At 34.7% G+C, this 14,725-nt stretch overlaps 1 protein-coding gene across 1 annotated transcript in view; it reads right to left on the bottom strand.

The window, feature by feature from the left end:
• abtb2b (ankyrin repeat and BTB (POZ) domain containing 2b) overlaps positions 1–14,725 on the bottom strand; it is a 73,121-nt gene that overhangs the window by 37,602 nt on the left and 20,794 nt on the right. The window contains exon 3 of the mRNA XM_073813291.1: positions 2,752–2,901. Within this exon, the coding sequence (XP_073669392.1) occupies positions 2,752–2,901 (150 nt within the window). The remainder of the gene's footprint in view (positions 1–2,751; positions 2,902–14,725) is intronic.

Raw genomic sequence — 14,725 nt, 5'->3', positions numbered from 1 at the left:
ATATCCCATTTTCAAATGTAAACTCACGTGAGAGGCGAATCGAAACACGGTACAGTGAACCAACAGTCAAAGTGGGTGTAAAATGTCAAAGTTTCACGCTTTAAAGTTGTGTTAAATGAATCCTCAATAAACTACTTGAAAGAATTGAGAAATGCTTTGTATTGGCATGAGAAGAGAGAAACAGAACCAGGCTTTTATCAAAGAAACCAAACATGCAACTTCTCATTTTAAGACACGCCAGTCTGGATTTATCAAGGCAAAGACGCTGGTCGCCAGTCTTCTTTCTCTTCTCTTCTGATAAGAGTGAAATATTTGAACATCCTGCTGGATTTATCTGAGAGCAACTGGTGCACCGAGCACTTAACAAACCAGATAATGACCACTTGACGTCTGTTTTGTAGACTCCCTTGCCTTCTTTCTTTGTTTAGATAGCAAACACGCTTTCTCTTTGGGAAAGACGCGAGTGATGTTTATCCAGAATGAAACATAATGGGCTAATCAGCTCGGATAGATAAACCCCATTGGTATTATCTCATTGTCCCCATTGTGTTTAGAGAGACAACGGAAGGCAAATATGTCTCATGATACTTGCAACAATCTTGTCTCCGTTGAATGTTATCTGAGCTTTCTGACAGGTGGAGATTTTAACCACAATCAAATGATGACGAATTGACTCTAGATGTCTAATGCTATGTACACACCAAACATTAAGAATCGCATTCCTCGCTCTAGATTACTCACAGGATTTAACTTTGTGTCATGCCAATTTTCGCTTGGGTTGAATATTTTCAACTTGCGCAAAGACTCGTTTGAGTCTCGCGTGTTTTTGCTGCAAATGCTCCACCCTCTTCGCATCATTCGCATCGCCCCCCGCGAGTTTGCGTCTATTTGCGGCTTTTTGTGTCTTTTCATTGACTTTGTATGTAAAATGTATTAAAATGAATTCATAATGTACTTATATAGCGTTTTTTACAATTTATATAATGTATGTGTGACCCTGGACCAAAAAACCTTAAACAAAAGTCTTAAGTTGCACAGGTATATTTGTACACTGCAATTTTTTTGTATTTTTGTCTTGTTTTTAGTAAAAATATCAAAAAATTCTTAAATTAAGATGCTTTTCTTGATGAGCAAAATGACCCAAGAAAATAAGTCTAGTTTTTAGACCACAAATATCAAATTTAAGTGATTTTGTGCATTAAACATGCTAAATTTTTCTAAAACCCTGAATTCAAGAAAAATTCAAGAAAAATTAGCTTACCCCATTAGCAGACTTCTTTGCTTGTTTTATGCACAAAATCACTTAAATTTGATATTTTTGGTCTTAAAAACTAGACTTATTTTCTTGGGTGGTTTTGCTCATCAAGAAAAGCATCTTAATTTAAGAATTTTTAGATATTTTTACTGAAAAAAAGACAAAAATATTAAGAATTTTCTTTCTTGAAAATCATTTTTGCAGTGTAGCAATACCCAAAAATACATTTTATGGGGCAATATTATCATTATATTATATTTTTTGTGCCAAAAATCATTAGGATATTAAATAAAGTTTAATTGTACAATTAACTCAAATTTTAAACAAATGTATTGTATTGTATGTATATATGATTGTCATGAGTTAACTCATGATTAATCGCATTTTTATCTGTTAACACTTCAGAAACTGCATGTTCACTGTCTTGTTTTCAGCAAAAATATCTAAAAATTCTTAAATTAAGATGTATTTTCTTGATTAGCAAAATGACCTAGGAAAAGAAGTCTGGTTTTAATGCAAAAAATATCAAATTTAAGCGAATTTGTGCTTAAAACAAGCAAAAAATCTGCCAATGGAATAAGAAAAAAATAAATGTTTATGAAAAAAGTTCAAAAAAAAATTCTTATTCCATTGGCAGATTTTTTGCTTGTTTTAAGTACTTATTTACTTAAAGTTCATATTTTTTGTCTAATAACTAGATTTTGCTTATCAAGAAAATACATCTTAATTGAAGAATTTTTAGATATTTTTACTGAAAACAAGATAAAAATACAAAAAGTCATTTTTTGCAGTGTTGCGTTAATTGCACCTTAATAAAATTAGTGTTGAATTTACGTGTTATTAACAAATTAATGAACAAATTTTAATATATATTTAATTTTTGAATATATATATATATATATATATATATATATATATATATATATATATATATATATATATATATATATATATATACCGTGCGGTTAACACAACGCGCACTTCTGAAGTGTTAAATTAGCAATCATGCGATTAAACAAGATGAAATTAATATTTTAATTGATTGACAGCCCTAACATTTATATTTTTACATCATTATTTTCATGTTTATACCACGGCCTGTTTGAATGCTATATTCTGGGTGTTGATTATTTTCTGAAAACCGCACACCTAACCTTTAAAATGACTTAAAAATAAGCACCAGAGCAATGTTTGTGGTAACTGTGGTATAAGAGGACTAATTGGTCCTTTGAATTATTACTTCATATCGTGCCACATTACCACCTTGGGTGTGAATTATTTTATTAAGTTGCAAACCTATTAAGTTGCAAACATACAGATGTTTCTCCTGCCCATACAGTACACTAAAGCCCTTCTCAATGTGCGTCATACTGTAAGATCCTGCTATGTGTGACATTTTCATAAGCTATAGCTTTAATGTGACCTTTATGAGTCATCTACAGTCATTTGATCATTTTCATTACAGACAGAGAGGAAGTGAGACAGATTCAACTCACTGAGCTCTGAGATGCTGCCAACACATGTGGCCAATAAAGCCTGTTCAAGTGTCCGGAGCTCCAGCTCGGCATACGCGTCCTCTCTGCTCTCCAAACTCGTCTGACGGCCCTCCGTGTACGGACTGAAATGAGCAGGAAGTGACAAAACACCTACGAGAGACAAAAAAACTAGTCAAAATACAGAAGTTTCAATGTTTCATCATAAACTTGAGACTTTGGATATGCCATGTGGTCTGTTGTTGACATACACAGATGTTTAAAAGCCCACCAAATTGTGAAGGATAAAGATCGGTATATAGAAAAAAAACAAAAAACAGGACATTTTAGGGGGCATTTTTGCAGACATATTTACACCAAAGTGACATTTTGGCTTTCGTGGATATCACACATTTGCACACTTTTCTATCTCTACTACACAACATAAACATGTTTCCCATTTACAGTACCGCAAATAAACGACAGTTATAAGAGAAAAGAAAATCAAAGGTGTGTTTACTAACCAACCATAATCACAACCCCCACCTTAACACATAAAAACCTCAACAAACCAATTTCCAAAACCAATGCTCTAGGGAGGACAAGTGTGAACAAATGCAAGTATTATCAAGCACGCGATTCCATAAAGACGTCATGAAACTGATTTATTTTCATGACTAAATGCAAAAGTCTTTGTTAAATAAATCTTATTGCATTTTAGTATAAAGCAATCGTCAAACATCATAAAAAATGTGTAATAAAGACTCATAACCCATCCACTGGAAGTAACCAGGACAGCAGCAGTCAAAAGCAGACGGACATGTGTCTCTCGCGTCCACTTGTAATCCGATTGACCGAAATGCATCATAATAGCAGTTATAAATTTGCTTTCTTATCCAAAGTGTGGTGTGTTTCCTAAGTATCAAACCAATGACCTTTGAATTGCTAACAGAAACATCAAGTTCCTGCAAATGGGACGGTACGATCTGAAATCTGTTCCCATGTAAGCCTTTCCCTGTATTATAATTGACCCACCTGCCAAATTAAATAATTGTGTAAGATCAGGATGACTTCATTAAAGCACTAATCTATGATGGATACAGTTACGCAACATGACGTATCATTTGTTTGGCACGTCTTTGAAATATTGGAACCAAGTGACTCAGATCCTAAAAGTTTTATCCTCTATAAATCTGCTGAAGCATCATGCGATGATTTATGTTGTCTCCAAGAGTGACTTCCTATCCACACGCAAGAACCGGGAATAACAGAGCGATGGCTTGTGCCGGAGCGGGCCGGTTACAATTCTCACTGGTTCTTTGTAGTTCCTGGGATAAAGCTTTGCTTTGGCCTTCGGGTTGAGATCCCTGCCAAGCGAAAGGAAACAAGCAAGGAACCCTTACAGAGGAGCGAAAACAAAGCAATATTGTAAAAAGTCCTGTTTCTGATTTATGGACAAATCTGGAACGGTACATCGTGATCCCATCCGTGCACTTTAAGGGGCTTAGATTCATCCAGAATGTTTAGAAATACCTCTTCTGCAGTAAACTACCAACATGCCGATTCCCGACCGATTGTTTTCCATCAAGCAAACGTCGGCGATACAGATGGATCCACTCTGAACCAATACACAACCTATTTATAATACCACAGTCTGGTACTATGGGAAATCACGCAGTTTGGACAGCTAACAAACGCCATAAATTCCAGTAGACAAAGCTGAATGTTTGTTTACTGTAAACACTCTTTAATGTTATCTGTGATTTACATTTATAACGGTCCATTTACAGCTTCAGCTTGGCTGACTACCGACAATACGGTGAAATGTGATATTATACACAAAGACAAAAATAAACTTTTTATGAGGGATGAACCAGATTCCTTCCATAAGCATTACTTTCATGTATTGAATGGATGTGGATGGTTGCCAAAGCACTCATAAATGGTGCAGGGTGGCTTCACAGCAAAAAGTGTGAGGAATAATAATAGCTTGATGGAAGTGAGCATCACTAAATATGGATAAATACACTGCTAGACAAAAAAATCTTAGTTTTTGTCTTATTTTTTGTTCAAATAACACACTTTTATAGATTATTCAAGATGCATTGACTGAAGGGCAAAATGACCTAAGAGCTATTACACAGTGACGTTTGCAGTGAACACTTGAAATGTAAATTCTCTGAGAATGCATTTTATTTCCTAAAACCTTGATAATAGTCTAGACAACAGAAAAAAATCTGTCTATAGTCATGTTTTCTGTTTAAGATGAGGGAAATATACATTCATTATGGATGTGACAAAAAAGAGAGAAAAAAAGTTTTTTGGAGACAGCATACTTTGTAGGATTTCTGTAAATTAAAAGGCACAAACCAGAAGAAATAATATCCAATAAATGTAAAGGGATGGCTAAATAAAGTTTTTGCAAATTTTTAAGGAAAAAAACATTATGGATGTGACATTTCTCCGTTGTGGATGTGACCATTCTGAAATTTGCTCTTACTTAATGGAAAAATAATGAAAAAAAGCTTTAAAAACTTTAACAGGGACTTGCATGAATATTTAAATGGGACGTTTCATAGGACTTTTTAAAGATGTAAAATAAATCTTTTGTGTCCCAGAGTGTAAAGTTTTAGCTCAAAATAACAGATAATTTATTATAGCATGATAAATTGCCACTTTGTAGGTGTGAGCAAAAATGTGCAGTTTTTGGGTGTGTCCTTTATGCAAATGAGCTGATCTCTGCACTAAATGGCAGTGCCATGGTTGGATAGTGCAGATTAATAAGGGGCGGTATTATCCCCTTCTGACATCACACGGGGAGCCAAATGTCAATGACCTATTTTTTTTCACGTTTGCAGAGAAAAGTTTACCAAAACTAACTTACTGGGTTGATCTTTTTCACATTTTCTAGGTTGATAGAAACACTGGGGACCGAAATATAGCAATTTAACATGCAAAAAGTCTGATTTTCATGATATGTCCCCTTTAAATCACCAAATATTGACGTCTGAGATATCGGTATGGTTAAAAACTTTAGGTAAAAACTTTTTTTCTTGCTAAGGTTGACATTTGCATGAAATAAAGACATTGAAGAATTTAAAGAAATTAAGTTTTAACTTTATTCAGTAAACTTTATAGGTATTGCGGAGGATTTTCTTTTTCTGGGTGGATCATCAAGACTATTGGTCCTCCTAGTTGTCAATCAGGAGTGTTGCGCAATTGCATTTCTTAAAAAAAGTGGAGAAGGCGGTTCTTTTCTAAAATTCGAGAAAATCCTCCGCTACACCTTTAATAGTTTACTTGTCTTATCCCCACTGCTTCTCAAGTAAATGTTTCTCGATTTTAAGAATTTTTCGGTATTTGTCCTGGAAAACGAGGCAAAAATACTAAGAAATTCAGTTTTGCTGTGTGTGATTTTCTCTTCCCTGGTACACTTTAAATACCAAACACATGGCAAGATATAAAAATATATTGCTTGGTTAAATCTTTATGAATTTCCAATTATATGTGGTTCAGGATTTCCAAAAGGCAAGTCAGAGAGTTCTTGTGACCGGACGTCCCATTTCAAGATCAGACCTGCGGTTAAATTTTTTCATCATGATTGTAACATTAAATCAAAAATGACTGTGTGCAACTAATTAAAATGTTAAAAACCAATGCACAGATGCCCGCACACATCCATCCACAAACATATGATGTGGCTGGATGCGAATGAGATTCAAAATTCCTGCATAAAAATCCAACCCACAACAAATTTGTCCAGCTGCACTAAAACCTGTGTGTGTGTGTGTGTTTGTGTGTGTGTGCGCGTGCGTGCGTGTGTGTTTTCCTGTATAGAGGGCATGACAAAGCCCAGAGTATTTGCTGATGCTGTACGTTCCTAACAATAGAAGTGACTTTACGATGAGCACACATTCGTGCAAATACGTTTAACAGTGAGGTACTGCAGTCCATGTTACAGTTTACTGACAGGAGTCAATTCTCACCGCTTTACTACGATTTAAGACAGGTTTAGGTGTTATCAGAAGATTGTTGTCAAATTTTAGACAAATACACTCTAAAGAAAAAAATACTGGGTTATTTTTAACCCAGCTTTGGGTCAAACGGGGACAAACACAACCGTTGGGTTAAATTATCATGAGAATGTTTATATTTGACCCAACAATGGGTTAAAACAACCCAGTATTTTGGGTTAAACAACCAGCATAGGTTAAATTACAACCTGACGGGTCAGGTTTGTACCTTTTTGACCCAATGGTGTGTTGTAAATAAATAACCCAGCATTTTTAGAGCAAACCATTTCTAAAATATGAAAAGCATTTAGTGTAGCCATATTTATATAGACACAATCTGTTCTCCATGAACTGTTAAAAGGTAAAGTCACAATTAAAACTATAAGGCTAAAAATATATTTTTCTTCCTAAAATGCTTTAAAGAAAGTGTTCCAGTACTTTAATGTAACTTTCATACAGTTTTACATTTATATGTATGTATAACTTACAGTGCATTACAAGGTATAGATTTTAACACTTTGTGGCCATTTTTCAGACAGGGCTTAAGTCTAGTCCTGGACTAAAATACATGTTTAAACTGTCTTAAGTAAAGGGTCAGTGACAAAAATGGTTTGACAAGTTGAGAAAAAAAAAAAAAAAAACTTGCTTTAGAGGCATGCATCAGGTATAGGTCAATGCACATAGTGTATTTATGTTATTTTTATGCAATAAAAATTACATTTGCACCATTTTTATGAAAGGTAAGACTGAATGGACCTGAAAATGTCAAATGGTTTAACCGCCAATTGCACCAAAGAATGAAAAATATTAAATATTTTATCCACCCTGATGACATGTCAGCATAATCATAAAAAATAATTTTATAATATCACACAAAAATACATTTTATTAGTTATTTCTAAATGTAAATTTTAATGTGTTTTTGTCCAGATATGCTGAAATCAACTCTGTTTTCTAAATAATCTTTGACAAAATTGATGTAGAAAAATCATATTACACTAAACTAGATTTTACATTTTTTATTCCACAGTTTTTATGAATATATTTATATTTTCATTTTAAAAAATACTAGTTACACCAATCGACACAGACACAGTTACACCAATTGACATTTTTGCAATTACCCCCAAATATTCTTTCAAAATGAAATAAAACCAGAAATTTTAGACTTGGTCCTCAAAAAAGAGAATGCATGCAAGTAATGTGCAAATTTATTTTGAAATTTTAACCCTTTACATTTAATTGAACCATACGGACACAAAATAATTAACATCACATCATTGACCCAAAAAAAACTTGCATTGACATAACTTAAATTATATCAGTGGCATTGTTTTGTTTCAAGATGCATGAAAGTAATGTTTTTGTAAGAGATGTATGTAAAAACGACTTAAGTATAACTAAGGATTAATTTAAACCCTGTTTGGGAAACTAAACCTATGTGTGTTTTCTGAGGATCAAACCCATGACCTTTTGCGCTGCTAACGCAATGCTATACCAGTTCAGCTCCAGAAACACAAACCAGGTGCACTGACAAGCTTCCAAGAGTTTTTCTTTAAAAGCTAAACCAACCCAGTATGATGGTCGGTCTCAAAATGTTAAAGCTTAAACTAACAAATCTCTCTTTACCAATCCAGTGTCACACTAATGTTTATTTAATATCTCACGCTACGAACGACTGACAGCAGGTATGCATCCAATCTTCTCAACACTTCACACATAATTTTCGCTCTTTGTGCTTTTGTGAGCTGCTATAAGTTAGAAACGGTCGGTGACGGCGAGAAAAATCCCTCGAGTCCACACCCAGCCTAAACTTCCCACAGCACGTCCCAATACACTCATACATGAGGAATCTGCTTGTCTTGTTTGTTTAAGATCACTACTATTGGGACACAAGTGTGACAAAAGGGACGAGATCTTGACGCTGAAGTGAAAATCAATTTTACTCACACACCAGACACCAGACGTAACATGTTAAAAGACAGACAGGCAGATTTCCGTTTAGGTGTATTTACATTGAAATTCTATTATTTAAAGAATCCCGTCTCGCGCTTCCAGGAACAACAGAGTCCATATAGGCGGCATTCCTGCAAGCTAATTGGTCTGGAAATAAAGATGTGTTTGGTCTAACACCCGTCAGTTGTTCTTCAGCGTGTTAAGTGCCTGCTCTCTCTCCTTTACAGGCCCACGGGCCTCGTTCTCTGATGTCTAAGTGGCCTTTCACATTCAACGAAGGCCACCTGCTTTAAAAACAAGCACTTTATTCATAAGGACCTTGGTCATTTCCTGACGGCCAAAAACGGCTTTGTGAAGATGGCCGTTCAAAGGATCAAAACACAATATGAAGGTTGAAATGTCACTAAACGCACAACCTGTTTTTTTGGACATCCAGAAACAGTGATTTTTAGCTCCAGATGCTGGCCGTAAGATTTCACACATGATTAAAGTTTACTGCACCTTAAGACAGCTGCTTTGTAGGTTGTGGGCCTTTAATACTTTAGGATGGATGTTTAACACTTTAGAACATGAAGCAAAAATAGGTCATTTTCACACATTTTGTTTATTTTTTTTGACTGTCAAATTCGTAAGGAATAATTGACGACGGGCTGTTGAATTATAAGAAAATAATGCACACCCAAGGTCTTAAAGCAACACTATGTAGTTTTTTTACCTTTAAATACTGTCTCTAAAATTATTTCATTGATAGAACAACTTTTAACTGGACAAATTGTACGGTTGCTGCAACCTGAGCAGCCTCCTAGCTGCTACAAGCACACTCTGAAAGTGGCGGTGGAGGGTAGAGCACACAGCCCCGCCCCTCCCCCTGCCTGCAGAAGAGTGTCTGATACCAGGCACTGTTGCGCTTTTCAACCACATGGGGGAGATGTAAGTCATTTTTACATGGAAACTACATAGTGTTGCTTTAATGCGGCATGAAGCGAAGCAGGTGTGCATTATTTTCAATTATTCCACATTTTGTTACCACAAACATTGCTCTGGTGCCTTAGACATTTGACAAGTTAGGTGTGCGGTTATTGAAAAATAATGCATACTCATAGAACATTTCTCAACCAATCAGAATACAGGACCAACAACCAAACCATGGTATAATATATAACAATGCACTATCGTCAAGTGCAAGGTATCTTTTTTTTTTCAAAAAAAAAGGCTTTCTATAAATTACAATTATTACTGTGTGTTGTGAATTTGTAAATAGGCAAAAAAATAGAAATCAATTGTTTTTTGTTCTAGCACATTATCACGTCGAATGTACGTGGTCAGTATGTAAAGAGCTTAACGTGCTCCATAACTCCACTGTTCGAATCCACCCCTTTCACACTAAACAAAAACAACAGCGATTTGCGGACAAAAGGCAATAAATTACGTAATAAATATATGGTCAAAAAGTTTGATTTTTTTTGTGATAGCGCAAATGGTTGAAGGGTTACGGTAAAATGAATTGAGCTTGGTAGACACACGGTTAAATATGAAAAATATATAAACCTGATCTAAAACTAAAATGTGGCTTCGCAGCGGAGGATCTTGTATTACACTGAAGGAGGTATTTTCACAATAACAACCTGCTGCCTGTACATTATCCCGCTTATTACATAGCTATTTAACTCATAAGTAAGGTAAGGAACATTAAATATTTATTTGAAATATTTTTCGGCATTTGCTCATTTTAATGAATGCAGACCTTCCGCGTGAAAAACCCGTTTACTTTCGGTTTCAAAGAGTAACTTAACCCTAAACGAACTTTTTTTAGTTAATGATCTGTAAGAATGGGGTTTTATTAGTGCTGTTCATTGATTTAAGTAAGTCTTTTGACATTTGGATATAAAGTGTTTCAATACTACAATATATGGTGTAAAAACGAGTGCTGCCCTCTTCAGGTTAAACGGTGGGTACTGCAGTTGAATTTTCCTATTGGATGTTGGGTCCAAAAAATAACTCGTGACGTAAGCAGTTTCAAGCTCACCACGCCCTTGTTACGATCTCACCACACACTTGGTACGAGCTTAGTTCGTCCCCTCTATCTCCGTTGGGGTCTGCCCACTTTTCTTGCATTTTTCAAATATTGCAGCGGGTGGAGTCACGCTCTGACCAGGGGTTTAGTTACGCTTTGAGATAAGATGAGACGTTCAAATGTCACAAACACACTATTTGGTTTAATCATTTGTAAATATAATGTCATATGTGTTATTAAAAGACATATTTATATATAATTTTATGTCATATTAAACTGTACCTGTCAAAAAGATTAGCAGCCTTGTGTTATTAGTTTCAGGCGGTTGTTATCTCGGAATAACATACCTTGGAATGTCGCGACTGGCCAATCAAAGAATCAAACATTTAAGAGTGCCGTGCAATAAGTAAGGAATAATTGACAACCCCTTGAATTATTCGAAAATATTATGCATTATTTTCAAATTCAATTTAGTCAATTATTCCACTTATACCACGGTTACCACACACATTGCTCTGGTGGTTATTTTTAAGACAGGTTAGGTGTGCGTTTACTGAAAAATAATGAACACCCTTAGAATGTTTGTCAACCAATCAGAATGAAGTTTTTAACAGCCCCGTGGTATAACAGATATTATACCACGGGTCTGTTGAATGCTGTATTCTGATTGGTTGAGAAATGTTCCGTACGTATGCATTATTTTTCGATAACCGCACACCTAACTTTTCAAGCGTCTTAAAACATGGTATAAGCGGAATAATTGACTCCGGTCCTTTGAATTATTTGAAAATAATGCACACCCGCGGTGTAACGGCTTCGCGTCGTGCCGCATAACAACCATGTGTGTGCATTATTTTCTTATAATTCAATGGCCCGTCGTCAATTATTCCTTATATATAAAACACTAAAAATAGCTTACATATAGGGATGTTAATCTCGATATGATTTAATATTAATACTCCTAGCCACAGTAATACATTATTTAGCAATACTTCAATCTGACAGGACAGACAAAGTTTTTGATGTTTCTTTTTTAAATATATTGATGCTTATAATTAAAAAAAAAATTGTAAATATAGTAAAGTTGACAAAAAAAACTACCTAAAGTATAAATTTCTGATTGATTCTCCATAAAGTCATCCTACGTAATGTAAAAAACATTCTGTGAAAATTGTTATATTGACTTTAAAATGAGTAAGGTCATGTAAAGATTGAAATCAATGTGAAATCAAACTTTGATGCTCCAAATCTCATCATTAGATTATCAGACTTATATAAGACTCAGATATATGACAGCTACAGTGTTGTTTATGATGTTAAGGAAAGCAACTGATGGCTTTGAGGGTGGTCATCTCTGGGGTGGGGGGTTGAGTCCATTTAAACAGTAGGCAAAAATAACAGGGTATCTGTGTGGTCAGTGTGTGAACAATCTGGTTTATATCATTAGACTCAAGATCAGCAGGCACAGATCACTTCACACCTGCCTGTCAGACTGATGTATCACACTGAAGACGATCGGCCGCCCTGTGAATCTCACATCAGGAGAGCGTTTAGACGCATTTGATCCAGCACATTTTAAAGAATCACATGAGGTATTTCTCTAAAACAATGTTGAAAAAACCTAAGCAAACCAATACATGCTACATCTACTGTATATCCCAAATGTTGGCTCACACAACACGCAGTTGTTCCCAGGAGGCTTTGTTGAGCTTAGTATGTTTTTTCTAAGTCTTGATTTTCTGGTCCTCTGACCCGAGATCATTGAAAGATCTAATGCTGTAAGCATAACAAATATATCACGCTTTACGGCTTCATGCCTCGTGTAAATCCTGCCTTGTGAAATTAAGCCAACTTTGGAGCCAGTGGTTTCTTTTCATGTTTACAAGAGATTACTGCAAATGATTTCGTTGTTCCCATGTTTCAGGTAATGGATGGTTCTCAACATCCATCTACGACTAATTTTGCCTTGCACAGATCCAAACGCTTTGGGAACACTTTACAATAAAGTTGTATTGGTTAACGCAAACAATAAGAAGAAACAATAACCAATAGCCTATAGCTTCTCAGCAATTATCAATTCTTCAAGGTGCATTAGCTAATGTTTAAACATTTGATTATAATAATATAGTAAATGCTAAAATGAACTAAGCTGTAGATGTATTGTTCATGGATAGTTCATGTTAGCTAATCCATTAACTAAAGTTAAACCTTATTATAAAGTGTTACTTATGCTTTTTTGTGCACATGGCTCTACTATTACAATTACTAAGGTTGCTAAGGTGTTCACCTTTTTTTAGCATTGCTAATGGATTATGGGTGGTTGCAAAGGTTAATGCATTGAATAAGAAAGCAAGCAATAGTGATGCATTGTCAGATTGTCAAATGATTTCATCAGATGTAAGGCTGTGTAGTCGTCTTTCAAACACAACTTACAGGAGACCAAAAACAATCGGCCTGCTGTTTAGCCTGTGAACGATGGAGCAATGGTAAATCTGATGGGCTGGGAACTTCAGCATGAATGGATGGAAATTTAGCATGGTGTTAAATGTTGATTTTATTTCCCTCTCTCTCTTACACACACACACACACACACACACAAACACATGCTTTAACTATACGTGTTCCCTCAGATGTTATGTTTTAAGGCCCGTCACCCCATTATACAAGATTTCAAAAATAGCACCCATGAATCAATGAGGCCAATGTTTCAGTGGGAATATTAATTATTTGAAGCTCTTTAGTGTCATTTATGAAAGTAAGTGGTGTTTATAATACAGTTATAATGCAAGACACTTGACCATACATCTAAAAAATTTTTTTGCACAAGATGCAAAATGTGAACCGTCCCATAGGCTGTTATGTGGTGTTTACTAAGGCATAAACAAATAAATAAAAAAAATAAAAAATCGTAATAAGTGAAAAACAATTACTAATACTGATTTTGCTATATTTTGTAATAATGCCATATATACTATGTATTTCATCCTACTGTATATGCTATGTATGTATATATGTCTTTTTGGGTAAAGCTGCTTTCCTACAATGCTACAATGGTTTTCATACGGTGTATTATGGTTTCTTGTACAACACTGGAAAAAATGCATCATGAATTTAAAACAACTTGATTTTTCAAGTCAATGCGACATGCTATTTTAAGTTTTGACTTGTTATAAGTTGACATAATTTATAAAAAAAAGTTGAAGTTGTTAAAGTAACATAACAATACGTGATAAATGTTATTAAAAAAAAAAATGAGTTACCGCCAAAATCAGTATTGTATCAAGTCAGTATTAAAAAGTAAATTCTTAATTTTACGTAAAATCCAATATCCGCCGTGTTATTCTGTCATCTTATCTCCCTTATTTCCTGAAACGCAATAAACGCCTGCAGACTGCAATAAATCTGCTTAACCAATCACAGCGCACCATTCCACGCATTGTAAACAACAATGACGGCGTGTCAAATACACACTGAATCCTAGTTTTCCTCATCTACTTTGTACTACGTGATCAACAAAAACAAAATAATACTTTGATGGCATTGATAAACCTGTGGTGGTTTTCTATGACGGGGAAGAAACGTAAGCCATCAACATCTAATAATTTAAGTGAGAGGCACTCCGGCGAAGGTAAAATTACGCTGTTGCTTGTTCTTTCCATTATTTTACTGAAAGTCAACGAAAATCGAGCAGGACCAAAACATTTTACAGCTGATCGCTGTCAACAAAGTTCAGCAACGACGTCCAAAGGATGACAGCAGGAATGACAGTGTTCTTAATATGACAAAGTACGTGTTTTGATGAATGCCTTAGGGATGCTAAACAATTAATCGCGATTAATCGTTAGCAGAATTAAATTTTTTTTTACATCACATATGTGTGTAAACTGTGTATAATAAATATGTATATGTATATATGTATATATTCATATAAATGTATATATTCATATAAATATATATATACATATAAATATATATATATATATATATATATATATATATATATATATATATATAT

The sequence above is a fragment of the Paramisgurnus dabryanus genome, chromosome 23, assembly GCF_030506205.2.
Source record: "Paramisgurnus dabryanus chromosome 23, PD_genome_1.1, whole genome shotgun sequence".
In the NCBI taxonomy this organism is placed as follows: Eukaryota; Metazoa; Chordata; class Actinopteri; order Cypriniformes; family Cobitidae; genus Paramisgurnus; species Paramisgurnus dabryanus.
This window is presented reverse-complemented; position numbering and strand designations above follow the sequence as displayed.